This window comes from Oryza sativa, chromosome 8 (assembly GCF_034140825.1).
Source record: "Oryza sativa Japonica Group chromosome 8, ASM3414082v1".
Classification (NCBI taxonomy): domain Eukaryota; kingdom Viridiplantae; phylum Streptophyta; class Magnoliopsida; order Poales; family Poaceae; genus Oryza; species Oryza sativa.
Window position 1 is genome coordinate 15,331,086 of NC_089042.1, and position 18,860 is coordinate 15,349,945.

General features: G+C 40.1%; 1 protein-coding gene across 1 annotated transcript; it reads right to left on the reverse strand.

The window, feature by feature from the left end:
• Positions 1-1,335: 1,335 nt before the first annotated feature.
• LOC4345317 (uncharacterized) lies at positions 1,336-12,744 on the reverse strand. Its single transcript, XM_015795635.3, has 12 exons — positions 12,242-12,744; positions 11,321-11,450; positions 11,126-11,228; positions 10,663-10,786; positions 9,036-9,101; positions 8,769-8,807; positions 6,737-6,817; positions 6,559-6,606; positions 5,395-5,445; positions 5,254-5,322; positions 3,820-4,056; positions 1,336-2,162 (listed from the first exon to the last, which is right to left on the reverse strand). The coding sequence occupies exons 1-12, from the start codon at positions 12,401-12,403 to the stop codon at positions 1,911-1,913; spliced, it is 1,362 nt and encodes a 453-aa protein (XP_015651121.1). The 5' UTR covers positions 12,404-12,744; the 3' UTR covers positions 1,336-1,910.
• Positions 12,745-18,860: the final 6,116 nt, after the last annotated feature.

The following is an 18,860-nucleotide window of genomic DNA, read 5'->3' on the forward strand; positions in this document are numbered from 1 at the left end:
CTGTATAGATCGTCGGTGTCTCGTGTTTTCTGGCTGGCATACGATATTTCCACATACAGAGAGAGTGAGAGCTTGAGATTTCACCCTAAGCCCCCGGCCGAACTGGCAAAGGGGGGCCTGCGCGGTCTCCCGGTGAGGAGCCACGAGCTCCGTCAACTTTACACATAGATGGTTCTTTCTCCATAATACTTCTTTGAACACTAAGATATTGTTCTATTATGAATAGTGCAGATTCCATGTGCAATACCAGTATTTATCAATCATGATTACGATAAGACCATCACACTCTAATCATATGTTATACAAGTATAAGAATAATGGAGCAAAGTGCATGCTAATTGCTGCTGGAGAGCTTTTTTTTTTCTATTCCCTCTATTTTATATTACTGAGTTTATCCTAAGTTAAACAAATTTGTAGAAAAATGTACTAATATGCACAACATCAAATTAGTTTCATTAAATTTGTCATCAAGTATGTTTTTTTATTTTATGTTAAAAATGTTATTAATTTTTTATATAAACTTAATCAAACATGAGTAGGATTGACGCAAAGTTAAAGTGACTTTGCCCTCAGTCAAACTTTTTTTTAGAAAAATGTACTATTCCACAACACCCAATTTGTTTCATTAAATTTATTATCATTGAATATGTTTTTATAGTATCTTTATTTTATGTTAAAAATATTGCAATGTTTTTCTATAAATTTAATCTTGGACAAGATTAAAGTGAGTTATAGGGCCTGTTTGGCACAGCTCCAGCTCCAGCTCCACCGGGAGTGGAGCTGGAGCTCAGCTAAACAGTTTCAGCTCCACCAAAACTAGAAGTGGAGCTGGGTGGAGTTCTCTCACAAAATGAACTAGAGTTGTGGAGCTGGGCTTAGACAGCTCCACAACTCCACTCCAGACCTAACTCCTAGAGCTAAACTTAGGAGTTGAGCTGTACCAAACATGCCCATAATATAACAAAGTGGGCACTTCAACTCTACTCTATTTCCTCGATAAAATCATATCTTACTGTTGACCGTTGATTACTCCGAGTGCAGAGTGTTTTTATGGGGAAAAAACGAGCGGGGCATGTAACCTCCATAAATAAGTCCATATGGGTGGGTCACAATTATCTCGTGTATGGGTTACACATTTTGAAATTTACTCCCGAAATTTGTGATATATTCCTGATCATTCAAACTTCCTGGAAAGATTTATACATCTTTGACCTTTTTTACCCCTTTTAGTTTCCGTTGTTTTCTACACATCAGATGCACTCTTTCTATAACCCCATGAGCTCACAAGTTATGATTATGACAGTCCATTAAAAAGAGCAAACGAGATAATAGCAATTTAGAGAAACAGACAACATTTTCTCATTAACTACCACTGTGCAACAACAAAGCATGCAGTTACAAGTTTGATTATATGCAGAACTGCACTAGGGTGATGAATCACCATGTGGGCGAGCAACATGCAGATGTATCAATGAGAAGGATTTTTCCCTTCCCAATAAATAGTTGTCAAAATCATTGCAACATCTGATACTGCCTCTACAAGTAAGAGGTCAGACAAAAAACCGGGTAAACAGATTTCTTACCCTTTTTTCCCATGTACAGCGCCACCAATTGTACAACAGCTGCAAAGAGATGAGGAACTGATGAAAATATGTTAGCACCAGGAAAGCCAATCCATGACTCCATTCTCATCTTTCAATCGTGTTCCCTCAAGCAGCATCAGCAGCAAATCCAGGAGAGAAGCATGGCTGTCTTTCTTTCATCAGATAAATAAACCTTAGAATTTCCTGCCACATCAAAAGGAGAGCTCGGAGCTCCGAGGGCCAACTGGATCATGGAGAAACAGCTCTTCCACTTGTTAATCTCTCACCAGCTGAACAGAGATATATGTGACAGCAAAAGCCTTTGCTTCATCCTTCTGGCATTGAGGGTCTATGATTGGTTTCCTGGCCGACCGGGACTTGAAGAAAAGGATTCCAGCGGTCAAAGATGATGCGACCTCCCCGTCCAATTCTAGCTTGCCACCGGAATGGTGGAGCAGTAGTACCACTATCAATAGGTGGATCTAGTGGTGGCCTGATACCAGCCATCTTCAGCTTATCAGGGTCAATTGGTCTTGTAAATAGCATTACTGGCTCCTCAGGATCCCGCATTTCAGGAACCTGTTAAATCATGATCCAAATATAAACATGACAAATAAAAAATTAGATGAGTTGCCATGTGAACCTAAATTTTAGTTTCACTATCCAACAACTATCTAGAGCAACAGAAATTGTGCCTAGCAAGCCCATCAATTTCTGGCTGTTCTTTCAGACAAATTTGGGAATTAGGGGTGAAAGAAGTCAAAATAGATAGGAAAATGCTCAAAAGGTTTTCTGAACCATATTTTTATGAGAATTGAAAATGGTAACAAATGAATATTTGAACTATCAGAGTATTAGAGGCGGAATCATTAGAGCAGAAACATGCTGGCTGCTCGAACTGGTAATTTAGACCAGAAACACCAAGTCATAATTTGCTATTTCATGCGGTTGACCGAGCAACTAATAAGATAAATTCATATACACACTATATATAACTCATAGCCACGGATATTATGGAATAAATTCATACAACCACATGTATCATTTTATAATTATGACTTAAGGTGCATTTAGTTGTAAGGATGTTACTTGGATTCCCAGTAATCATGGGGTAATCCTAGTTGATTCCCATGTTTAGTTGAATCACCTGGAATGTTAATTAAGAATATAGGATTCTAATACAACTAAGATTCTGGTAATATGTGGTATTAGGATCCCTTTTGAAACAGGTAGCTTGGATTACTCCCCATCCCCTAGCAGAATCTTATCATTTTCTTTCTCACATGTGCATGCTATAATGTTACATTCCCAGTATCTAATTCTCACACTAAGGATTACAGGGGATGTTAAGTTTCCCATTAATCTTGCTTTCCTGTAACTAAACCGCACCCTTATTATGTTTGCTATACTAAACAAATACTCAAAAGGTAGCAGACATATAATATGTCTAAAAGAAAATGTCCATAACTACAAGCAGATAGCCTGTTGGTTTGCCCCATGCATGGGCTGGCAGTAGATAGTGGGTTCCAACCCTAGTCCGATAGGTATTTCTGTGGAATTTACCAAGCAAAGCCGTGCAAATTCCAAGAAGGTTGTGCCGGTTGCTGGGTTTAACAGGGCATGGCCTAGTCGCTGTGTACAGGCTTTTCACTGTTAGGCCAGTGTAATTATTGGCAATGTTCTCCATATGAATTTGGTAAATCAAGGAAATGGTCACCAAAGAGCAAAATCATTTCCACCACCAATTACGATTAGCCTCACTGTTTCTGGTTCCAGTTCTAACGAATTTTTATTCCGATCGATTCAGTTGGTAGAATAAGGAAACAGTAGTTGGTGGATCAGGAATTTCTGCTACCATTTTCATCCCTATTGGGAAGAGTTGACTAGGAATGTATTGGTTAGTTATCTTTGTGCCTTCAATAGCTCCAAAAGAAGTGACTGTATACTCATCAGTAGAAGTGCTGGTTACACTTAGTATATGTTGTGTGGGGTGTTGGGGGGGGGGGGTGGCAATCGTACACACCCATATTGCAAAACAGTGGTAAATTCTACGTCCTCTCATTGCAAAAATCGATTGGAGTTGTGCAAGAACAAAGAATATTGCCATATTGGTATTAATGATTTTTTGCCCATCATTTAGACCTAAATTGGTAAGGTAGCTCATTTATTCATGGGAGGGCAGTACTACTTCAGAGAAGATTTTATGTTAAAAAAGAATTACCAAAAAAAAGCATACCCTTTTGAACAACCAGCCATTCTGGTGGGGTCTTCTTTTTAGCTCACGCTCGCGCTTCAAACGCAATGGCGGAACAGCTGATAGCTTATTATCAGGGAATCTAGGATGAAAAGCAACCGATCGTACATATGGTTGCTCGTTGGCCGTATCATCTGAATCTGCATAATCATCTTCACTTGATCCAGCTTGCTGGAGGCCTGATAGAGCAATCCCATCATCAATAAGCTGTGCCTCATGCTGAACAAGGAATAAAATTGTTAATCATAGGAGATAATTTTGCCTCTTAAATTTTATCTGTTTTACAGAAAGAAGTAAAGCATTTGGGGAAAAAATCCTATGAGACTCAGCTACAAAACTATATGCTTTTAGACAGTAATTATGGCCCGTGTCACACTTTGAGAAGATTCTAAATATTTGGTAGTGCCAAAATCTTGGTAAGTATTACACATGTTTGGATTGTTACCAATGTGAAGCCAAAATTTGATGATACAGATAAGAAAGTTCTAGAGAATAATGCCAAATTGTTCAAAGGCCTTACCAACAATTTGGATTTAGTACAAACATTCACTAGTACTATTCAAACTACCAATAAATTGTTATGGCACATGTTGGCATCAATCCAAAATGGCCCCTAGTCTTATAGGAATTTTTTTCCCAAGCATATAGGCCGTACCAAAAAGGTTTACAAATACTCCCTAGAAATAATAAACTTTAAGATGTGCAACAAATCCCGGGCCATACAGATCACATCAAAGAATAAACTTATTTAGCTAGAACACATAATCTGATGGGAGCTTTCAGGATTTGCCACTACATTGTAATTCAAGTATGTCACTCTGTGTCAGTGATGTGGATTTTGGTGTGACATGTTTGTGAGGAAGTGGCAAGTTCCTCTTTGTGCTTTCCAACAAGACAGAATCTGGAGATTTGCATGTGATGAAAAACAAGAATAAAATCAACATCGTGTAGCCACAATGAATTATCCATCTACTACTTGAACACATAAGGGCATTATGCACTATCATACTCACAAGCAATCATCTTCATTTTGTTCGTTTCTTAAATATGTACACTAATCTACTGCAGAAAAAACGAGGGAACCTACATATTAAGAGTAATGAAAATTAAACACTTGCAAAATTGCACTTCTACACTTAGATGCCGAAGCCATGTATCACTCTTTTTAGACTAAGCAGGGAGTTATGCTCGGAAATGTATGAGATCATGTGATGAAAACGTAAGTCATAAATTAGCATTTTTCTTTCCAAAATCAACCAATACTTACTAGCAACATCCTGTTACACACCTACCAGAACTTTCATTTTGTTTGTTATTCTTCAACATGTAAATTCAAATTAATTGCTAGTGCATTAAATGGTAGAAAGGACCAAAGGACAGAAGGCATTTCATATAGTTTAATAAAGCATTATCTACCTTGTATCTCATCTGGATACGTCGAAGGTGAACCTCACACTCCATAGTCTCACGTTTTCTCTCTTCCCTCTGCGAAGAGGATGAGTGCACGGTTTAGTATTTCTCATGCCAAAATTGGCATTATTTAATGCATTTGCATACCTTAATCAATGCGCCCATTAGTGCCTTAGCCTGCTCTAGATTGCGCCGGACCTGTATTGGGGTTTTAAAACATAAAAATAAGCAAATTTAAATATCAGTGTACATAGACAACAAGTGCATATTTCAGATACACACCATGTTGCAAGCACTACAGAACATAAAATATGATGGTTATGATTAAGATCGTGCACTACACAAGAACACAAAGGCACCATGACAAGCAAAAAAACAGAGAGGCAAACATACTGCACTATTCATATCAAGACATTAAGAGTTATCAATAATTGGTCCTTCTCTGCTTTCTTGACAGTCAAGAAGTTTGCTATTCAAGAGGACAGCAAAACATTCGATATTTAAGGATAAGCTTGATTGCTTGAATGTATTTGCAGTCTAAGCTAGTGATAGTCAACCAAATATGGATCTTCTCTAGAAATACAATTAAGAAATATAGAAATATGATGTTAAGATAATATGATCAACCCCTGGCACATTTAGGTTTTGATCTGAGGCTATCCTGGTCTGCGGGACCCAACACAAGTATTCATCCTTTCCAATGAAAAATAGAGAACAACAAATACAGCTAAGACAATGTCAAAATACTTGTGTAATAATTAGAACCATAGTTTCAATCAAGCCTGTGTATATTTGTGTCCAAAAAGGAAAATATCTAAAGAGTTCAAAAAACTACATATGTTTTGACAAAACTATTGAAAACAACGTATTTAAGCCCACCATATCACAAGAATACATATTTAAACAATACTATAACATAACAGCAGATTTAACAATGAATTTATCACAAAACTATAGATTTGTGAATTTACGTTTCTGGCACTATTGTACTGATGGAACATTTAAAATTATAGTTTGCAATAACTAAAGCCATAGTGACAAATTAATGTTAGTATGTAGTTCTGCAACATTGTGTTTTAAATTTATATTTTTCTGACAACTGTCAAATAGCTGTAATGTTGTAAAATTTACTCTATCTAGAAAGATGCACAAGTCAGAGACTTCAACAAGAAAAGGATAACAACATGCCATAAAATCCTTGGATAAAGAAGAAATGCCTATACATACGCAATTCCAAAAACCAAACATATGCATATTTCCATAATTATAGCGGCTGCTCCTTGAAAACCCAACTATTGCTGTTACACTTACCACACGGAGTTTGTCGAATGATTGGACACTATTTTCTCGTCTTTGCATCTGAAAAAATAAATGAACATAAGTACACAAAGAAATATAGGCACACGAAGATATTATCACTCCTGTGCTTTCTTGATGACTCAAAATTGTCCAGGAGTAGCTATTGTCAAACTAGTTTCCTGTGACTCACCCTCCTTGTGTGAAGACGATAAGCCTTCTCCCTTGGTCTGAACACATTGTATGGATTTGTGTCATTAACTGGCGGAGGCGGCTTCACCAAAAGAAGAAAAAAACAGTTACTCTAAACAGTTGTGTGATCAAGAAAGCAAACATATAAACAGCGGTAGTTTTGTGGTAATTTTCTACCTGACCACAGTTAATGAAAGAAAAAGTCCATTTTACTCCCCCAAACTAGTTTCTAGTTTCTAGTTTGGGGTGGGGGTTCAAATGAGCCAAAACCTAGTTTAGGGGCTTAGGTGATAAAATGCAATAGTTCGGGGGAGTAAAATGGACTTTTTTTTTTCTTTAATGAAATATGAAACAGAATAATAACTCAAGAATGTGAGCCAACTCATAAATAGTGAATTTAACTTGCTTTTGAACTTTTCCGCAACTAACGAAATTCTTGAAACTAAGACCTGTCATTGGGCAGAGAAGCACTTGAGTAATAATAAACAAACACCACATGTTTATCCAATTACTTTCTTTCATTTTTGTAGACCTTTGTCCCCAGTTTGTTCATTTGAAAATGCAAACATATTATAAGCATAAGCCATGATGCTAGGAGCACCTTGCAGGCCCTACTATCATTTTTGGGGCAATTGCTCATTTGACCCTGTTTTGAAGTCTAACTACCAATCTGACCCTACTTTTTCTAGTTTGCTTATTTGACCCCGTTTTTCAAAATCGAAGATGAAGATTGACCCTACTCTGTGAAGTCAAGATAACAGTGTTAACTAAGGGCAAATAGTCCCTTTTGCCCTTGCTTATTTTGACCCTGTTATGGCAGATAGACCAGCGCGCTGCTCCCTTTCTCTGCACACCACTGCCGTCGCGGCCTCCTCACCTAGTGCCAGCCGAGAGGGATGAGGTTGGGAGTGAATGGATAGGGTTGGGTCCTCAAGGGTATTTTGGTCAGTTTGAATAGTAATTTGATTTTTTTTTCTTTTTACTAAATATATATAACCCTAACGGTGTAATGGAAATAGGGTAAGACGGTACCTTTGTTATTGAAAAGTGGGGTCAAATGAACTAACTAGAAAAGGTAGGGTTACATTGGTAGTTAGGCTCTGAAAAGGGGTTAAATAAGCAATTGTCCCTTCATTTTTTTTATGGTACAGTTTATCATATTTTTCACTATACTAAAGGAAAAAAATTTTAAAAGTAGTCCATCGTCCCAAAAGCTTTCCATTTCTCCTGGCGAGGAGAAAAACAGAAACTGAACCCAGTGGTCACAGAAGATCTTGAATCCTCCATGATTGGTGAAAGCCATGAGGAATCTGTTGGAAAGGACCTGTTAAGATGGAGAAGGGGAAGCCTTCCAAGTTGAAGATAATTACTGTCAACAAAACCGCCATCTGCCGTCCAAGCTTCCTGCTAGAAAGCTTTCCAGTCACCATAAAAGTCACTATCCCTACTGGAATCATCCACTAGAGGCTTCCTTGGTAGAGTAGCAAATGTCCCGTGACTTATCCTTGTATGGAAGAGATCTGGTTAGCAAGATGGGAGACTGGGAAATGGAACTTTGACAAGCCTGATGGTTTAGTTAGGTCAACCCTGCACCTCACACAGCCTGCTGTTTCGACCATGTGCAGCAGCACTAACACAGCCCGACCTAGTTAGCAGCCTAGTTATTATGATTTGGTCCAGATTGGGCTGGTAGGTTGCTCTTCAAACTTTGAAGGAACCCATCAACAACAGCAAAAGGGATTTTACTCTAGAGAACCACTTTGATCTTTTCAAAACTTGTAGTCACAAAATCTGTCAATTCAGTAAAATTGATTGTATTTTGCGCCTACTGCTTTAAAAAGAGCTTAGATAATATCTACAAACATACTACAGTAGTTGACAAAAAAAGTTCATATTATATTTAAAAAGTAACTGCAATAACAAACACAGACCAAATATTGTGCACAACGATAAGCTCAGATCTAAATCTGTACATCAATAAGAAGTGTGTGAAACATAAAGATAGAAAGGACAATACAAGGACCTAAGCTAACCTGCAAACGTCGCAAAATAGGCTTTTGCCACCGCTCTCTCTGATAAAGGAAAAACGAATCAGTACATACAATGAATAATATTCATATATATCAAAAAAAACATATTGCTATTGATGACAACAGAACAATCTCAAATTTGGTTTTGAAAAAATATAACATGTTATCCTGTAGAAAGAGACAGTTCATAATGTTGTCTAGAAAAGGAAGATGCACATGTCATATGATAAGAATCAAAAACATATACCATGTTCTAAAGATGGAATATACCTTTGATTTCCAGTAGTTATATACAGCCTGGAACACAGCATAACGAACAGACAAGTACTGCAAAGCCTGGATAAAGAAACACCTTGTAAAGAGCAAATTATAGATAACTAGCAAAGTATCCATGCCTTGCAATGTATTTCAAAATATATATCTAAATTTCTTGACTTGGAAATTGTATTTGTCAAACATAATTTGCAAGCAAACATCCAATAATAAACCAAGCCACACACACAAAGATATATTTATCCAGCCTTAGAAGATCCCAACAACTCTAAGTGATGGCAGATTATCCACCACCTCTAGGTTCTTCTATATAGTAGAGATTCCATTCCAATTTCAAGTAATAGATAACACCAGCACAGTAATATATGTTTTGTGAATCTTGAATACCCGAAGCCATACCTGCTAGCTAATAGAGCAGTAACATCAGCAGTGACAATTCTGATTAACCAACCCGGTTCTCCAAACAGGTGTGATGCACAAAAAAAAAATAGGAAGGCCTTAAAGTCACATCCTTCTAGAGCAAGGTTTATTCCAATTGGAAAGGTCCTCTCCCCAGACCTGACCAGATTGGTGTAGAATATATTCCCCTTTTTTTTTCTACGGTTAGTTAATTATCAATTTGTTACATCTCTAGTACTTACTACATTAGCAGATCTGCTTATCTGATAAGCTCTGTTCAGGTGTTTTGAGACTACATCTCTAGTACGTTCTATGGTAGGAGATCTGGTAAGATAGAAAGTACTAAAGATGTAGGCTCCAAAAGGAACGAAAAATCATCAAATCTAACAAAAGCATCCTTCTACAGACCTTCTGTATCTATTCCTCCATCCCAAATATAAGGACTTCTAGTGTTTGAACTTTGTCCACAAATATAAGGATTTCTAAAGTACTATGGACTTCCCTGCATCAACCACCCCTCATGTAATTCTCACCCAACCTTACCCCCAACTACCCTCATTTAATGAGGGGCATCATAGTGTTTTCCCTTCATCATTAATATCTCCAAAAAAAAGGCTTGAAGTCCTTATATTTTGGAATGGAGGGAGTACATCTTAGAGACTTTTACTGTCAAGTCCACTTCTTCTCTAAATTCTTAATGCATCTTTCAGGAAGGTATAAATTAAGCCACTTCTGTTGGCGACTCTACAAAAGACAAATACATCTGGAGTCGCATGGGTAAAAAAGAATAAAGCTGTCATGGCATTAAAAGAAGAAGAAAATGATTTGTTTATTTGGAAAAGATAATAGAAAATCACAAAACATTCAGAAATGAAAAGTGTGTACTTTATGAAGAGGTAGGCAGATTGATAACAAGAAAATATTTAGTCTACTGATTGAACTAAACTTTTACATTGTTCCAGATTTAACAAACTCTATTGTAATTTATATGCTACTCACTCTTGTGTTGCTCCATTCTGAGTGCTATCAATTGTTCCTTTTACTTTTCAATGACACAGCACATATACCTTTTTATCCCTTTTTGTGCCTTGATGGTAATTGGTGAAGAGTTCAAATGTTTTTGGAAGTCATGTGACTCAAATCAAACTGATAAACAAGAAACTCGCCAACTCAACCAAGAACTGCAAACTACAAGTGACCATGAAATTTCTCTATGAAATATTACCTCCATGGCAGAATCAAGCTGCAGAATAACTGGTATTGGTCCTAAAAAGGTGGGGGTTATGATGCCTGCTCTTTCTCGAGCTTTGTGGTCCAATGTTTCCAGTTTGAATAGGAGGACCTCCAACCTGTAATGTGTATTCTTATTAGTAATGTAGCAAATAATACCTTCTATTCAGTTACTACAAATGATATAAGGCAATTATTTTCATGTCAAGATTATTTTACTATATACTAGAGAGAATGATTGGCATGTGTGGCATGGTATAGAAATGACATGCAACTTTTGGTTACAAAAAAAAAAAAACTTTGTCATCACTTGACATTTTCTTTCCACCCAACATTCTCTCCCTCACCACTCCCATTTGTAGGACGATTAGTGGATGGTAGAAAAGATGGTGTACACTGTATTTAAGTATAAGATTGCCACTCTCATAACTTATTTTGATGAGCAATTTATTCCTTACTTTTCAGGGTTCAGATTTTTCCGCTCATTGTTATAGTCTTCAAGCCAATCTTCATCTTCATTGTCCAAATCATATTCAACAAACTCACCAATCTCAGCCCTGGCTGCAAGCAGTAATTTCTCTAAGAAATGCAACCACTGAAGATATATTCAATTTTTATTTCCATTTCAATTATTGCGGTAACAAGAAATAAACCTCCTCTGGCACGTATGTAGGATGTTGGCTGTGCAAAGGTACGAGTATAGTCCCTTTCGTATGTATCAACATCATCATACTGTGGTGTAGGTATTTCTTGCACATTCTTCTTGCTGGATGTTGGATGTGCCTGCAAAGAAAAGAAGTGTTTATATCTGCCAAACTGTAAAATAAGGATATCATATTATGATCATGCCTGTCATCAAGCAAACTGAACTATGGCCAACCAACTAGTTTATTCTGATCTTATTTTTTTAGTGCAGCATCTATTATAAAATTTCTCATTATAATTAATAAACTCTGCTAGGAATTTAAAATTAGATTCACCAAAAAAATATCATGGCAGAAATAGTGGCTCAGCTCACATAAGGTCAAGATATAAACATAATGGCTGGCTTGCAGCTTATGGATGCTAAACATGTCTTGAATCTTAAAACTAATGATACAAATTTAATATTAGGTCAAACAAAACAGCAACCTCTGGATTTTGGGGCTTATACTGTTTGTGCTTTGCATGTGTCCGAAACAAAAAGAAAAGGTTTGCACTTTGCATAGCATTATCAGCAGTTTTAACAAACAACTTTCAAATTGTCAATGATTAGCAAGCTGAACTATTTAATAACTACAACCCCCCAACCCCCCCCCCCCACCAAAAAAAAAAGACCACATTTTATAAGAAAAGATAGCTCAAACACACAAAAAAAAAAGTTTTCACTTTGCATAACATTATCAGCTGATTTTAACAAACAACTTTCAAATCGTCCATGATTAGCAGGCTGATCAAATTTATTAACCAGCACCCCCAATTATTCCATTTCTGCGCACAAAAATGAATTAGCAAGCAACTCAATTGTGGAGTACTGGCAGTGAACCACTCCACCAAAACAGCAAAGAAAGATAACGCAACACTCCGTGCATTACCTCGCCATCAGCCGCGGGCTCCGGCTGGGAGTGCCGCAGCACCGGCGGCGCAGCCCGAAGCGCTAGCGTGGTCTCATCGTCCTCAAGCTCACGCGCGGACTTGACGATGGGGAGCTTCTTGTGAATGTCGAGCGGGCGCGGCCTGAAGGAGAGCCTACTCATGGCCGCAACTTCATCAGCGAGGCCTCAATGGAGAGCCTTCCCTTCCCGCGGGGGGCACGGGAGAGCGCCCGCGCGGGACGAGCCCCCCGCACTACGCCGAACCCCGTGGGCGAGGGGGTGAGGGGTGGTCGAGGGCACGGCCGCGGGCGGCGCGGGGAGCGGGCGGGAGCGGAGGAGGCGGCGGAGATGGCGGAGAGGGGATTCCGGGGCGGTGGGGTGGCCGGAACGGGCGGATTGGGGAGCTAGGGTTAGGGTTTCGGGGGTGGAGGACGTGCCCTAGGGTTTGAAACGGGGAGATGGAGGGAAGAAGCGGGGGATGAAGCAGCGAGAGAGAAAGAGTCGAGGGGAAGGGGAAGGACAGAGAGGCTTGGTTCGGTTGACGGCGTATTCCACGAGTACGTTTCCCTCGTGTGGTTACGTATCCGTCTCAACGGTCCATATCCTATGGACACATAGGCTTCCCATGTATGCGAACTATCAAATAAAATTCTAAAATAAATTGGACGCATACTTTCAATAGTATTACACCTACATGTGAAATCTTATCTTCAAATTTATTATATTTTAGCCGTAGCAAAAACGACAAAATTCTGATAGAATTTTACCCTTAAAACTATTAGAATTTTGTTGATACGGCTAAAATATAATGAATTTGAATATGAAATATGTGTAAAAAATATATATTTTGTAGAATTTTTCGTGATACTTTCTAATTGGTGTGCACGGGAAGATATGTTCCCCTTTCCAGACAGGTGGTGAAAATCCTTTTCGCGTGTTATTTTGGTTACATTTGGTTTGGGGGAGTTTGAGAATGCTAATGGAAGCATAGGAGATTAGAGCATTTTAATCTTTGAAGAACATGGGAATTTGAGAGAGATTGAAATGGGAAATTGATCGAACTCCCATCGATTCCATCCCAACCGTTCATCATAAATTATGATAATAATTTCTTATCTCAAAACCCACAACCGAACAAATAACATAAATTCCCTTTTAAACATCCCCTATTATTTCTCTCTAGCAACTAAATAAGGAATTGACAGCATGTTTGGTTAGGGGGAATTGTTAACAGGGATGGAACTTTGAGAGGTACAACCTACTGTTTGGTTGGTGGATGTGGAAGCTTGTGAGGGATTTGAGAAGGAGTTTAAAGAGCAAACTCCCAATTGGGTAAGGGCATGTAATTTCTAGGGAATTTCTTTTCTAAGTATGACGAGATAAATCTGAGCTTTACATCATCACTTAAAATTCAATTATCATCCATACTACCCATGATTCTCATCTCTACTACCAAATAAAAGACTGGGAATAAAAAAATGAAACTCCCATAACTCACTCCTCTAAAACTTCCAATCCCCTTTCATTCTCTTGGCAAACAAACCATGGGACTAAAAATTAAATTCTGATATTAATTCTCTTTGTCAACTTCCATAGTTATTTTTCATGCCCTTCCTGATCGTTGCCATACAAGCTGAAACTTGGATATTGACAGGAAGAAATCCAAATAACCCCATGAGCTTACACCCTAGAGTTTTATATGAGCATACCCCCAAAATGAAACCAATCCCAACATTTTGGATTTCCTTTTTTTTTTTGAAAAATCGGCTCCAACAGTTCCCCTCTACAGATATGCAAAAATTTAATTTGCAACTCCATATTTCTCGCTCTTCACAAGCTGGATGTGGTTTCTCACTCCCAATCCGTCGATCTAAGGGTGTTAGACATGTGCAGGAGGGGATCAGGGACTCGCAACGCACGGAAAGAGGCCACCGATCACACCATACGCGAGGAGGACAGTGAACCAATGATTCTCTTGGTATGGGATGGACCTATTTTTTTATTACTGGGAGTTAACATTTATTTATCTTCTTACAGGGATGAATCTATTCACACCTAAAAATCTGATTACGGATTCAAGAATATAATTTTGGGATGTATTTTTGGGCTTTCTTTTGGCAATTATCTAGACCATTGACTCTTGAACTACCTTATTTGATCTAATAACTCTTCTTTTTAACTCATAAAATTTTATTGTATATTAAGCAGTGTACATTGGAAGCGAAGAACATTCCCTAAAACATCACCATGCAAAAAATTAACAACAGCAAACATTAAGGACCATATTTCTGAAAGAAGGTAAAGAGATTGAATGGTGGAAGCAAACTCTCATACTATCTGATACAACAGTAGTGGATACAATCATCGGGGGCCCATGGCATTGCTGCGATGATTGCACCCAAGGGCCTCTTCAAACATGATTCCCGCTTGACCTGCCAGCAATCCCTCCGACTGCCTCCACAGATTTGGCACTAATTGAGGTTTGGGGTTGAGTCGTAGATATGTTGGTGGCTTCACCGAACTCAACCGATGATTGCCATGGAGGTCAACGTCAAATCTAAGGAACACTATCAGCATTCCTGCTGACCAAAATCTTAAGCTTTTGAAATAGAAATCATATATTTTACATTTTCCCTGTTTTTGTTTTCATACATGAAGGCCTTGCTATCGTTCCATGTGGAGAATGCCCCCCTTACGGCACGGCTTAGTCTGTTATTTTTTTTTTTCAGAGTGGATTCGGACCGCCACTTCTCTGAAAGCATGGTTCTTACCTCCCTCTCTCCCCCCTCCTTCAGGGTCGTCCATTCGGTGGGTGATCCCTTGCTCTCACCTTCGGATTTTGATAGTTCTGATGATATGGCGAATTGCAGTTATCTTGGTGAATTGACTTACATGAGAGTCGACCATGTAGACAAACTGCTTATACCACCAATAAAATAAAAGTTATATACCAAGAGCGGATGTTTACTCATTGACTATTCTTTTTAAGCCATATGTGACAATTTTATGTTCTCCTTAATATTGCGTCGTGGCCCAATGAGTGCGTTGGCATGACAAAAATGTTGAGTCACATGTTGTGCGGGCAAAACCACTTCGCAAAACCCTAGAGGGTCATTTGGACCAAATGAGAAAGTTCAAGGAACTTAATACCCACTTTAACAGTTCATGATGATACATGCCTCCAAGATAAACGTTTAGGGGGTATATGGACTTTTTCCATATTGATATGTATCGATGTTGTAAATTTGCTTCCACCGCTAACTAAGGGCCTATTCTAAGCTTTAACTCCAAACGACAGCTTCCTCGTTTTCTGTTAGCATGCTTCCAAACTACTAAACAAAGTATTTTATGAAAAAAAAATTATATATAGAAGTTTTTAAAATAATCAAATAAATCTATTTTTATTTTATAATACTTAACTAATTATGTGCTAATTAGCTTTCTCCTTTCGCGTACACTGAAAATCTCCCTCCATCGTCAATAAACAAACACATCCTAAATAATTGAAGTTGTGTAAGAATAAAACATATATATAACAGTTAATAAGAAGTAGGTTACTTGAACTATTATATGTTTCTTTTTTTAAAAAAAGAAGAAATAACGTACTCAGCGCATAATTCAATTTGAATATCTGGCTACAAAACACAAGCATTTTAAACTCTAATGAAACAACATGTTATCGTACAAACAAATCTAACCCTCAGAATATAATAACAAAACCATTTCCTTAAAACTAAACATTTTTGGTGAACTTAGTACTACTAATAAAGTTGGATATCATAGCATTCACAAAATAACTTCATCCTCCATTTCACATTATAAGATGTTTTGGGTTTTGAATAGATTCTTTCATAGATCCATGTATATGCTTCACATATGTGTCTAAATGTATATGGATGTTAGTAAATCTAGACAAGAGATGAAGAGATAAAAATGTCTTATAATATGAAACGGAGAAAATAATACTTAGTTAACAATGCGTCTCATTTTGCATGCAACTTATAAGCTCCCTAACTCAGTTTCGAACTAAGCCTAAGCCAAGAGCATTTACAACGCTCCACTCTTGCATGTGGCCTTAAGTATCCACCTCAGAGCCGAGCGATCATCTTAGTGGCAAAAGTGGTCTTACCCACCTTCATGTGCCTTACAGAAGACACAACGCCCTGGCCCCAAAAGGACTAGGATGAGAGGGGAGAGAGGTGGCTGGTGACATAGATGAAGAAGGACGCATGACTTAGCTAGATCGACGATATCAGCTCCTAGATCGAAGTGACCATGATGGATTGATGACTAGACCTGGTGGATTAAGGCAACCGCACCTGATTGAGGGACCCAATAACCACCTGGGATTGGAAAGAGAGAGCTTCATGATTGTGAGTTGCAAGGGGAGAGATGGTGGTGGTAGTGACTGAGGATGCTGAGGAGATGACGTCGTTGATATTTGGTTGTGGAAGAGGTGAGGGCAACACCCGGGGATCATGGAACGGTAAAAGGTGAATACGAATAAAGAGAATATGATGAAGGGGTAAGTTGCTCCATAAAATGGATCATTACAAACCAACATGATGTTCCGATATGTTTTTTTTTTCAAGTTCTTATAACTACCTATATATCTGTACCTGCTTACCAAGTTTATCATCAGCATAATCTAATCTTTCTTTGTATGCAGCTAGTATACGCTTTAGATCACCGCAACTACGGCCCACAAGACCATTCAATTCCAACCGGGATAAGTCTATTTTTCCTCCCTCAACTCATGGCCGTGTATGAATAGCATCCCTCAACCGCAAAATCGGGTATAACCCATCCCCCAACTCTGAAAACCATTGCAAATCAACTCCCCGGGCGGTTTTGGAGGTGGTTTTGTCCTACGTGGCACCTTTGACCCTATTGACTTACTGAGTCAGCAGGGGGCCATATGTCAGTGACAAGGATAAAAGAAAAAGGTGGGGCCCACTGTCAACCACACTTATCTTCTTCTCTACGCCCTTCTCTCGCTCCTCCGGCCGATCCCGGCGGTGATGTGCCACCCCACCCCGCCGCCAGTCGTCGAGGCTGCGCCCCGCTCTTGCTCGGCCGCCCTTCAGCGCCACGCTCCGCTCCGCCTCCTCCTCCCCACCCCCATCCCACCCTATCGCCTCCACCGCTGCCGCCATCCCCCTCCTCAGATCCAGAGCGGAGGAGGGCGAACGAGATGAGGGAGCTGGCCGGCAACCCTTGGACGTGGAGTGGCTTCTCACTGCAGGTGGACCAGCGCAGCCCGTCTTCGCCGCTGCGTCCATGTGCATGACGGCCTCCCCCCTAGGCTTCGCCGCCTACACTAGTGCGTGCCATATGGGTTTGCAAATATTTGCAAATCGATTGGGGATTCTCTGGTGACGGTGTTTTGCGTGCTTTGGCAGAGTGATTTAGTGCTGATCATAAGCATCATAGTATCATACACGCTTGAAAAATCATGATACAGTCGACCAAATTGCTGATCGATAGCTTAGTAAATTTGGTCAGCATGGTATGCCACCCGGCAATTTTCTGATTGATACTATTGTTGGGGTACCTGGCTATCTGCAGCTTTGTTGATGGATAACCATTGATCTTGCATTGTTTTATATCCGACTGCTTGCTTCCTGGAGCCGTTTGTAGATGTAACTGGAGATGGAATTTTGCAGCAATTGGTCTTGCCACTGCCGTCTCACGTGCTGCCCCAGCCAAGTCTCCCCCGAGGCCGGCCGCACGAATCACGCTATGCCGCGGGCCGCCGCCGGCAATCCATGTGCACTGATGTGCAGACATAGGTGCAGGAGGAGGAGGGGAAAGAGCGGCGGGGAGAAGTTGTCGTACATGACGGTGGTACGGGCGGCGCTGCTCCTCCTCGTGGCACTCAGCGCACTCTCGCTGCTCGCCGCGGGGTCTCGGAACGACCGCCATGCCGGCCTCGGTCTCGCCACGCTTCTGCCCATCCACAGCTGTCCCCGGCAAGCCTCCCCCAGCAACATCGTCGCGGTGGCTAGGCACTGTGATGGCGGCGAGCTCCTAGCCGTCAGGATCGGCCGGAGGAGCGAGAAAAGGGTAGAAGAAGAAGTGTGGTTGACAGTGGGCCCACCGTTTTTCTTTTATCAGTCACTGACAGGTGGGTCCCACCTGCTGACTCAGCCAGTCAACAGAGTCAAAGATGCCATGTAGGACAAAACCGCCTCCAAAACCGCCCGGAGAGTTGATTTGCAATGGTTTTCAGAGTTGGGGGATGGGTTATACCCGGTTTTGCGGTTGAGGGATGCTATTCATACACGGCCATGAGTTGAGGGAGAGAATGTGGACTTATTCCATTCCAACCAGACAACGAAGGGCCCACGGCGCAGTCAGACTTGTTGTTCGATTTCGCCTCCCCTGCAAGCCAGCCCGCATGGCCAGATCGCCGGCGCCGACGCGCAAACACCCTGTACGTACGCACGCCCATTGTTCGTGACCTCCCCAACTTTCCCACGGGCGGCCACCCAGTCCCAGCCACCCCACCAACACCAAGCTTTCGCGTCTGCCGACCAAGACGAACCCAATTTGACTGCCGCTGACCTGTGGGCCCCACAACCACCCCATAAATAAAGCAACACAACAACGACGCCGT

Coding starts and splice junctions, on each gene's coding strand:
- LOC4345317 (XM_015795635.3), bottom strand. CDS start 12,403: ATGAGTAGGCTCTCCTTCAGGCCGCGCCCGCTCGACATTCACAAGAAG. Junction 11,451..12,241: donor AGCCCGCGGCTGATGGCGAG/GTAATGCACGGA, acceptor TTTTCTTTGCAG/GCACATCCAACATCCAGCAA. Junction 5,446..6,558: donor CATTCGACAAACTCCGTGTG/GTAAGTGTAACA, acceptor ACCCCAATACAG/GTCCGGCGCAATCTAGAGCA.